The following is an 11,269-nucleotide window of genomic DNA, read 5'->3' on the forward strand; positions in this document are numbered from 1 at the left end:
ATCTGACCTGGTGATTGCCCCCAGGGTTAGCTTTGAGTGGAGTTTGTCAGAGCTTCCAGGGGACAGCCCAGAGAATGTCACCCAGTGATTCCTGCCAACAGCCCAATAATGTGTGCTTTTCGATAGACATGCAGTCTCGATCCTAGGACTCCAAGTGGTAAAGAATCCGCCACATCCCTTGGTGAGCTGTGCCAATGGTTAATTACCCACGGTTGAAAAAGTGCACCTTCTCTCCAGTTTGAATTTGTCTCGCTTCAGCTCCCAGCCACCGGCTCTTCGTCTGCTAATTTAAAGAGCTCTCTGCTAGTCAATGTATTCATGGTCTATGCCGGGGGAGACATGACAACCTGGTGTTGCCATCTCTCCCCCTGGGGTTATAAATGTCCCGGAGGTTCCTTGCCCCTCTGACTGCCAGAGTCAGCAAATAGTTAACCTGTCTGAGCCCGAAGCCTCCGCATGGTCTGGTTAGGAGCCAGGTGAGCGAAGAGCAGATAAAGGCAGCACCTGCCTATGGGTTTGGAACAGCCTGGGGCCATAGATAGAATGTAAACACACTCTGAAAATCTTACTGTCTGACTCTGTGCCAGCGTCTTCTGGGCTCTTGTAATGGAAAATATTCTGTCTGAGGTCATTCAGTGAGTAGAAAACCAGCATTGAATACCCATAATATTAGGTGCCAACTCGCTTCTGCCTTTGTGCCGATAAATAAACAAAGTGGGGGAGCATTTTGCGTTGCCAATACCTTTGTTTTAATGGGAAGGGTTTAAGTTTTTCTTCTTCCTCCCCCTTTTAAATGCATGGACTCTGTGAATTTCTGCTCTGCTCCTTTTGGCCACATGCACACACCCAACCTTCTGAGCAAGAACAAATGTCTATGCTCCCTTGTAAGTCTGTGCATGCTGCCCCGGGCTATGTTTGTAATTCCCTTGCTGAGCTTTGAGATGAGTAGGGGAGAGGTGCAGCTCGCTGAGATGATGGAAACTGCCATTTCCCTCCCTTAGTCAATTAGGTTGCTTCAGCTAATTATTAAAAATTTCCATTAAAGGTGGATTTGCTCTTGCATGGCAGATCGAGGGGTGCGGGACTGAGAGATCTGAGGAGGGGCATAAGGTGGGCTAGTCACTACTTGTACCTCGGGGATAGAGAAACAGCATGGCTTTAGAACAGAATTCAAAGCGATTGACCCTCTGATCAGTGAAGTTTGTTCCCTTTGGTATATTGCTGTTGCTTTTGTCCAGTCTCAAGCATGATCATTCTAGCAGTAGGCCTCCCACCAGTTCCCCTGGGGCAACTCGTCCACTCTCTCCAAAACTATGGCTAAGGGCTTGGCTAAACTTGCCGCTGTAAAGCGCTTTGAGTTAAACCAGCCTTCGGCGAGCGCAGGAGGGAAAGCGCTGCAGTCTGTCCACACTGACAGCTGACAGCGCACTGGCGTGGCCACATTTGCAGCACTCGCAGCGGCATTGGGAGCGGTGCATTATGGGCAGCTATCCCAGCATGCAAGTGACTGCAACGTGCTTTTCAAATGGGAGGGGTGAGGTGGAGTGTGACAGGGAGCGTGTTGTGTGTATGTGGGGGGAGAGAGAGTGGGTTTTGGGGGCCCGAGGGCATGTTAGCATGCTGTCTTGTAAGTTCAGACAGCAGCAGACCTTCCCCCTGCCCCCCGCCTCTCTCTCTCACACACAGCATTCCACAGTAACGGCTTGCATGCCCGGCTGTCAGAAACGGAGCTTTGAAAGGGCATTTCCGCATTTCTACAGTGAGTTCAAAACAATGACAAGAGTGGCCACTTGACTTAAGGGGATTATGGGATGTTTCCAGAGGCCGATCAGAGCGCAGTAATGCAACACCATGTTCACACTGGCGCCGGGGTGCTCCAGCGGGGGCGGCAGCAAACGTTATTCCTCTCGCCGAGGTGGAGTACTAGCAGCGTGGAGTCAGAGCGCTCTACATGCCTTGCCAGTGTGGACAGGGAGTGAGCTATTTCGCCCGGGGCTGCTTTATTGCGCTGTAACTCGCAAGCGTAGCCAAGCCCTTAGTGAGGGGGAAGAGGTGCTTGCAGACCAGACGATCTCTAGGAGCAGATGAGAGCATCATCAGCAATAGAATTCATAGCATGTAGGGGTCTCTCCAGGTCCTTCTTCCACAGACATCAGCACAGTGTCCGAGTACCGTATGCATATGGCCCCGTTTTCAGTTGTTTTAAAGCACCGTTCCTCTGTAAATCATCACATACATTTGCAGTGCCGCGAACAATAACGTGAAACCGTGGACAGAATTTGCCGTTTAAAACCAAGCTCGACCCACTTACCGGGATGGGGAAAATGGGCCTCCGTTCCTCCTCTCTTAAAGATCAACATATTTTTTGTATCGTCCCATCTAGAGGCAGCTGAGTCTCTACCAGGGATTTCAGCTCACTCATAGCTTTCAGAGCTTATCATTCAGGTGGGGCACGTTAAGGCTGACTGTAATGTCACACCCCAATCCACAGCTCATAATAAAGATGGCAATCAATGCTCATCTCAATCTCAATCGGGCTTTTGGTGGGGGTTGTGTCTTGCCCATGGAGATTCTCCTTTAATTCAAGAATGGTGGAGACATTTGGAGCCAGAAAGTGGTAAATTCTGTGCCACGCCTACCATTGTGGTGACAATTTGTTAGCCAGGACTCTGCCATCAGGAGCAGTTTATTCCTCCACCACTAGCGTGTGGACTTTAAGGCTCATGTTTTCAAAGCTGCCTACAGGATTTGGATGCCCGATTCCCATTAAAATTAACTTTAAAAGTCTCAGCTTAACTGTTTCACTTTTCCTCATGCTTTCATTTCTGATGTGGCCGCTTATCCCATGTACATCTCTCTCTGCAGCAGAAAAGATTGCCACTGCTCCCCATCAGGGCTGAGACATGCATGCAGACCTCAACATTTAGAAGAAACAGAGGTTTAGCTCAGCTCCATGCTCTGTACGTTACCATAATTATGAAACTGACAGTGTGCTGTAGGTGAGGGTACTTGGGACCCTGCTTATGAACCTAACTCGGGAGCTGACCTGGCAAGAGGAATTGGCAAATGTACATCCCTTTTGGACAGAATGAAATCTGCATACAAATTGACATGTGAAGCAGCTAATATTCCATTGTGCAAGATCTCTGAATGGACTGAACCTTAATGCTCCATTAACTGCACACATAAAATGTTCACTGAGCTTGGGTTTTGTTGCCAGGCTGGGGAGTGGAGAAAAGTGCTGGATATAGAGAGAAAAATGTCAGTGTTGAAGGTACATACTGAAATCTTTTCCTTTAAAAAAAAATTTTTTTTTTAGAGAAAGCTCTCTAATCTTCAGAAACAAAAAAGGATTAGATGCAAAAATTATTGAGTTTCAAATTTCCAATATAATTGTCCAAAGTCTGAAAGTACCTCTGCTATTTGTGCCAAGATCCTTACGATATTTTGCAGTGTGCACTCTACAAATAAAACCCTGGATCAGTCTTTTTTTTCCTTTTTTTTTTTTACATAGTAGTAAGTGCAGAAACCACAATAACATCCCCAAAGGGGCTGTACTCCTCAGCGGAGGGCTAGGGTTCCTAAAGACAGGAAACTCTCCGTGGCAGAGCAGGTAGGCACTAGCTTTTCTTTCCTGAAAGCCCAGGTTTTAATTTATAGATGAATAGAAAGACCTTCTCCTGTTCTGGGCTGGTTTCAGAGGTTTAGAACAATACGCCTTCCGGTTCCATTACCTACATATTGTATAGCTAGCGAACACTTAGAAGGGATCTGGTTAAAAAGGGTTGGCTGAATTGCTGGCCGCCATTTGAATTAAGAACCACGAATGAAACCATAAACTCACATTTCAGAACGGTCGGGCCTGGTGAACTTCTCATTGTATTTCCCACCTTGGAGTCTGCTCACAGTCACTCTCCAGCCAGGGGATTGTAATCTTGTCCTGGGAACACGAGATTACCTGGGCACATTATTGTGCCTGTGCCGTGGTACCTACACACCAAGGACCTGATTGTGTGAGGTCACGACTGCCCTCAGCTTCCACTGGCATACTTGTAAGGGGGCCAGACCAAAACTTGGGCCTGCAAACCCACTACTCACCACCGTATGTTTCCTTTTATATATGCACATAGCAGGCCGGCTCACCCCTTAAGGGCTGCAGGGCTTGGGGCTAGCCAACTCTGATTACCACCGAGGCACACATGGGCTGGATCTGGTAATTCTCTTTGAAGGGCAGCAGGTGGCTGCAGTGAAGGGGGAAGCTCAGGAAACTGCAGGAAGTAAGAAAGACCCTGTTACCTGGGGGCTGGAAACATGAGGCTCTAGAAGGCAAGGCCCAGGCGGGAAGGCCTGGGAGTAGGGTTAATCGGAGCGTGTTGGGAGTGAGCAGACTCCAGCCGAAGGACCTGGGATGATTATTTTCCCTAGTGAGATTACAGGCCTGGGACTGACCCAACATGAGAGTAAAACCAGTGGACGATGTCTAGGGACTTAAGAGTTAATCTTGGAGCTTTATTTATGTGAATAAACTCGGACCCCGGGGAAGGGCTGGGGAATGGGCAAGAAAAGCCGGTGTGGAGTTTGTCACGGAAGCCTGTTGAGGGAGAAATCGTTAGGGCACGGCAGAGGCACTGCTGGCCATGAGGGCACGTTGCAGGCTAAACTGTACATAACACGGTATCCCTAGAAGCCCTGATTCAGCAACGCATTTAAGCACATTATTAACTTTAAGTACACACTTTGACCTCGGGCAAGTGCTTTGACATTTACAAATAGAGCTATAATTAACAATAGGCCTGATTGTCCACTGGACTCTCTGGTTTTATGCTGGTGGAACTCCAGTGACTTCAGCTCCGATGTAGGATTTGGTTTTAGGATGTTCTGGTTTTGCAAAACAAGGTATTTCATATTCTGGAATTGGAGGGAGTTTGTGTGACTGCTTCTGTTTTGGGCCCATCGTTTTTAAGGGAAGTTCTTTTTTAACTCCACTGATCAAGTGACCAATTTGCCCAGGATGAGGTCTATAACTACCAACACTCATGTTCTGAAAGCTAATCACCAACCCTATCCAGTGGTTTATAGCACTGGGGTGCCCTCGCCCCATGAACAGAGACAATATGTGAGAAGAAAAGGGGGAGACAACTTTTAACTGCACTGAAATGTAGTGAAGTTGGAGAGCTTTTTGGAGGAATGCAGCAGAAAGCACTAAGTTTCTTGTTTGAAAGATGGGACTGTCCATCCCAGATATGGTCATGATTGTCTCTCAGCAGGGATTAGAACCCAGGGTTCTATGACTCCCAGTCCTGATCCCTACAAAAATTTAGCACCTAACTTTGCATTTAGGGCTCTGTAATTCTATCAAGTTTGAAAATAAAGGAAAACCAAAGGCATCAGTACTTGGTGATGTTTAAAACTCCTTGGAGAATCAGGTTGTTCATATCATGCACTTTTCTACTCAAATTGCACTCGCAGTCTGCTGCCCGAGAATATGATTCACAGATTCAGAGATTCCCAGGCCAGAAGGGACCATTGTGATCATCTAGTCTGACCTCCTGTAGAACACAGTCCGGAGAACTTCCCCATAATAATTCCTAGAGCAGAGCTTTTAGGAAAACATCCCGTTTTAATTTTAAAATTGCCAATGATGGAGAATCCTCTCGAGGTCCCTTCCCGCCCTAGACTCTATGAATAACCCTTGGTAAATTGTTCCACTGGTTAATTGCTCTTGCTGTCAAAAAGGTATTCCTTATTTTCAGTCTGAATTTGTCTAGCTTCAACTTCCAGCCATAAGGTCGTGTTAGACCTTTCTCTGCTAGAGAGAAGAGCCCATTATAAAATATTTATTCCCCATGTAGATACCTATAGACTGTGATCAAATCACCCCTTTTCCAAAAAAGCTACCTGTTCAGAATGATTGGTAACCTTTCTGTTACGAGTTGCCTGATGTAATGCACCTTTCTCTGTCTGAATTGCTCGTTCTCCAGGAGGGAGGGAGAAGGCCTGAGAATCTACTGGGATAATCTGAAAGAGCCATCTGCCCTGTCCCGTTGGAATCCATGGGCCACGGATATCCCTTATGCAACTTTCACAGAACATCCAGTGAAGAACAGCAGCGAAAGGTTCAGTGCCATCTGCCAGGTATGGAGCATGGGTTCTCCGGATAGCAGGTGAAATGCATAGTTGTGGAATGCCTGGAAGGTGAAAGGCATGTTTATTTGGGGCCCAAATTTCTTAATTGTCCCCGCAATACACTGAGAGAACTGGTGCCGGGTGGAGCTGTATTTAGCAGCATGCCGGGATCGGTGCGGCTTGCTCGCTGCTCCACGCTGATAGTGGGGAGGGATCTCTGCCCACTGCCAGGGGGGTCCAGGGGCTCATCCGGAGATTGGTGCTGCTGATGGATCATTCAGTGCCGAGGGGAGCCCGTGGAGGTGTTGGAGTGCGGTGTAGTCCCCGGCGAGCGGTGCAAAGGCGCTCAGGGCAAGTGTGGCAGCTCCTGTCACTGGGTGCATGGGGCTCCCTGCAGGCAGGAGAAGCTGTCCCGGTTTGCGTTACCTTCATTCAGGAGTGACAGTACCGGAAGGGCATTCCCACACATCCTGGGTTAGGACTCCAGCACTGGACGGGGGTGGACTTGTTTGGATGCTAGGTATTGGTTCAGCTGATGATGGGGATAGGGCACAGCTGTCAATTTTGGATCCAGGTTCAGTTGCTGACCTGCCCCCATAGACACAAATGCTGTGGGGAGGGAGGGGTTCAGATCTAGGGCTTGGGGTCAGGCTGACCTCTGCAGCGGCTGGCAGTTGCTGTCTGTGTGAGAAGGGTTCAATGAGGGGGCCGTCCGAGTCCAGTTGCTCCCGGAGAGGTGTCCATTAAAGAAAATCCACCGCTCCAATTGTCGCTAACTGGGAGTCTGAACAGAGCAAGCAATGGCCTTGGGGCCTGGCCTCCCCTCCCCTCCAGGTCAGCGATGAAGCACAGGGGTAGTGGTGCATTGTTCTGACACATCCCAGGCTGTACCAGTCCTGTGGAGAAACAGCACATCGGTCTCCAGCGCCGTGGGCCCGGAATGCCGCACCAGCCCTGCGTTTGCTTAAAAGAGAAATGGGCCTGAAACAGAGGCCTGGATCAGAACCTGAGTCTGGATCCGAGCTCATTGCTTGAACCTATTGCTGTGGGTCTAATCTGAGCACTGAATCCAAATGCTTTTCCAACTTTGGGATCCGGAGCCCAAACCCCAAGTCTGGGGATGTTTGGATCCTGGGGGTTGGTTCTGCCCATTCTAGAGAGACAAGCTCCCAATCTGGGGTTCTAGTCCTGGGTCCACTTTGAAATCTTTTCCCCCTTCTTTTTTAACATTTGTAGCTTCCCCCCACTTTACTATTTGCCCTCTTCATTCCTAAATCATAGTCTCTCCAAATCGAGACAACGCTGTGCCTCACTTGGCTCGCTGGCCTTCCTGTCGCTCTGGCTATGAGGCAAGGAGCCTTCTCTCTCTTTCTGTTATGCCACAGATGTTTCGCTTGGAGGATTCTCAGCTCACTTTTACACAAATCTACTTTCTTCATAAGCTCCTTCCTGGCAGCTCTGAGTGTGATTAATGAGCCTATACTCCTGGTGTTCAGTTCCATTCGCATCGGACAAACTTTCTCCCTCTTCCTCGTCTCCCCTGTCACCGCTTTCTCACCTATTTTGGCTTCCCGTGTCAGCTTGCCACACAGTCTGTCTGTCTGTCTTGTTTCTTATGCACCTTGCTTGGCTTCTTCACATTCTCTGGATGGCTTTCAGGGCTGGAGGTCACTTCCTGATCTCTCTGGTCCTTGATCCTCTACAAAAAGTCCCTGCCCCTTGCATGCCTAAGAAGTGGATCCCTAGAGCTTAGAGAGACAAGGTGGGTGGGGGAGGCATTATTTGTTATGGGACCAACTTCTATTGGTGACAGAGACAAGCTTCCGAGCTTCCACAGAGCTCTTCTGCAGGTCTGGGCAGCCCAGAGACCCAGATGTTGGTATTAAAATCTTTAACCCTTGGGCCTCTGCCATTTTTCCACTGGGGTGGCCAGAGGAATGTTATTTGGGGGCGGAGGAGGGAGAGGGGTGCTTGTATATATTCATCCATAGCAAACTGAGGAGGATTCAGTTACACGGGTTATTTACTGCAGACAGTTGAGCGCTCACTGCATGGACGAGACAGGTTGCTTTCCTTTCAGCAACTGAAGCTTAGAGAAAGGAAGCCAAACACAACATGCAGCTCATTCCTTAGAACTTCACATAACTCTCACTCTTGTCATCTCTTCCTTCCTTCCACAGATGTCCGAGTTCACTGCTCAGTTGGTCCGGGCCGTTCAGATTGCCCAGAGCAAGAACCCGGCGCCAGGCAAAACCAGCAGCGTTGTGGTTCTGAATCAACCCCTCCTGATCGACACCTACATGGGTTTTATGTCTTTCATCGGGAACCGAAACAAACTTGGTTATTCCCTTGCCCGTGGGAGTGTTGGCTTTTGAAGCTCTCCATGGTGGGGCGTGCTTTGTTTGTTAATGTCACTGTCCTTTAAATTCTGCATATAGCCCCATTTCTTTTAGAGGTTAAAAAGATGCAAAGGTTAAGTGATGCATAGGTCTTGTGCTGGCCCTCTGCCCAGGGGCAAATTTCCCTCCCTTTGCAAAGTTTTCCCTGGGCCTTTCAGCCCCTACTGTGTATGAATATGGCTGCGTTACAAACTCTTTATGATGTGTGCATTAGAAATGAATCAAAACTAGGACTCCAGACCTGAACCATGCCAAACTTTGGGGGAAGTTCTGATCTGAAGTTGACCCATCTCTTGTGTAAAAACTCTACCGCAAACTAACCTGTCTAGTCCAGCCTCCCCATTGCTAATGTCAATGCAGTGGCTGCACTGCTTGTGTCTACACTGACACTTTCCGTGCTAAAACTTTAGTCATTCAGGGGTGTGAAAACCCCCCCCCCCAAGCGACACAAGTTTTAGCGCTGAAAAGCGCCAGCACAGACAGTCCTCCCGGCAATAAAGCTTCCACCGCTCGTTCAGGGTGGTTATTTTTTGTCACTGGGAATGCTCTCCCCCGGCGATAAAGCGTGACTACACTGCCCACGTCACAGCACAGCTGCAGCCGGGCTGTAAGGTGGGCGGTGTGGACATACCCTAAGTGCCCCTGGGAATCTGCAGTGCAAGACCTGCAGCTACCCATTGCCTCTTCAATGACCATGTTGTTCTGAAGTCTGTTTCCCATCTCAGGGGTCTAGGAACTTTGCAGCACAGTAAGTAGGTGCTTGCTTCAAATGTCAGGCCTAACATTCACACGGCAGAGAAATAGTTCCTTAACTGGTCTCTGGAGGTTTACTAACATGGCCCGGAATTGATACGAGCATTTAGCTATCTGCACTCTCTCCCATGCCGGATATAGTATTTGGTGCTTGCATCTATCTCTGCCGATCCGTGCCTGGAAATGACATCCTACACTATGCTCAGTCTTGCCCTTTAAGATCTCTTGTTTTTTTTAAAGAACTGCTGTGTTTGAAATTCTGTTTGGATCACTTGGAGAATCTCTGGAGCAACCCAGTGACACGGCTGGAAAGGAATTTTCTCTGGTCACATGACACCTGGTCCAAAGCCTTTCAGAGTCATTGGAAAAACTCGCATTGCTCTGAACTCTCTACAGATCAAACCCATGGCAAAAGACAGCAGTGAAATATCTTGAAACAAATCTTAAAGGATAAAAAAATATGTTTACTTATAAACGTTTCATATTCTGCATCAGATGTTGGAATGGGGGGAAATCCAACAAAACCAGACACATTATTTTTTGGACTTTTCAGAATATTTTAGCTAAATAGATAAGTGGATAGTATAATTGGGTCTCAGAGTTTGTTTGTTTTTAAGGATCAGAATCACAGTATATTGTCATTTGAGATTTTAATAAAATAATGTCCACAGTGGTTGTGTTTCTTTTAGGTTCCAGGTGGCCGATGAGTGAGTGGACAATGTTATTGTGATGGGTTGGATCACAGAAACCCCCTTGGGAGCTGCCACCTGACGTACCAAGACTACTACTATTCCTGTTTTCCCTGCCAGCTCGGGACTCCAGCACCCTGTCTTGCTGAGCCAGACACTCCCGTCTGCTTCAACACAGACCGAGGGTCTGAATCACTTGCCCCAAAGCTGCAAGTTTACCTGAAAACAGCTCACAGAAGTGTGCTTGTCTTTAGCACTCAGATGCCCAACTCCCAATGGGGTCTAAACACAAATAAATCCATTTTACCCTGCATAAAGCTTATGTAGGGCAAACTCATAAATTGTTCACTCTCTATAACACTGATAGAGAGATATGCACAGTTGTTTGCTCCTCCCGGTATTAATACATACTCTGAGTAAATTACTAAATAAAAAGTGATTTTATTAAATACAGAAAATAGGATTTAAATGGTAACAGGCAGAACAAAGTAAGTCACCAAGCAAAATAAAATAAAATGCACAAATCTATGTCTAATCAAACTGAATACAGATAATCTCACCCTCAGAGATGCTTCAGTAAGTTTTTCTCAGACTGGACACCTCCAGGCCTGGGCACAATTCTTTCCCCGGTACAGCTCTTGTTCCAGTTCAGGTGATAGCTAGGGGATTCTTCATGATGGCTCCTCTCTCCCTTTGTTCTCTTCCACCCCTTTATATATCTTTTGCATAAGGCGGGAACCCTTTGTATTTCTGGGTTTCCACCTCCCCTCACTGGAAAAGCACCAGGTTAAAGATGGATTCCAGTTCAGGTGACATGATCACATTTCACTGCAAGACTTCATTACTCACTTGCCAGCACACACATATACAGGAAGACTCACAGGTAAATACAGCCATCTGCAGACAATGGGAGTCATCAAGATTCCAAACCATCATGAATGGCCCACACTTTACATAATTACAATAGGCCCTCAGAGTTACGTTTTATATTTCTAGTTTTAGATACAAGGGTGGTACATTTATACAAATTGGATGATCACACTCAGTAGATTATCAGCTTTGTAATGATACCTTACACGAGACCTTTTGCATGAAGCATATCCCAGTTACGTTATATTCACTTATTACCAGATTTTTCTAAAACTATCCCAGTTACATTATATTCACTTATTATCATGTTTTTATAAAACCCTATAGACTGCACAACGTCACAGTTATTTTTTGGGGGGGGGTTGTCTCCAAGGCTCTCCATTTTCCTCACCTACAGGCCCTGCAACGTGTTGCTTTTCTTCTCTACGCCCT

At 47.3% G+C, this 11,269-nt stretch overlaps 1 protein-coding gene across 1 annotated transcript in view; it reads left to right on the forward strand.

The window, feature by feature from the left end:
* The window catches only part of TPRG1 (tumor protein p63 regulated 1), a 58,852-nt gene extending 48,904 nt beyond the window's left edge, over window positions 1–9,948 (forward strand). Inside the window, exons 4-5 of the mRNA XM_034781624.1 lie at window positions 5,982–6,135; window positions 8,307–9,948. Of these exons, the coding sequence (XP_034637515.1) occupies window positions 5,982–6,135; window positions 8,307–8,501 (349 nt within the window). The 3' untranslated portion in view covers window positions 8,502–9,948. The remainder of the gene's footprint in view (window positions 1–5,981; window positions 6,136–8,306) is intronic.
* The last annotated feature ends 1,321 nt before the right edge of the window (window positions 9,949–11,269 follow it).

The sequence above is a fragment of the Trachemys scripta genome, chromosome 9 (genome assembly GCF_013100865.1).
Source record: "Trachemys scripta elegans isolate TJP31775 chromosome 9, CAS_Tse_1.0, whole genome shotgun sequence".
Lineage (NCBI taxonomy): Eukaryota > Metazoa > Chordata > Testudines > Emydidae > Trachemys > Trachemys scripta.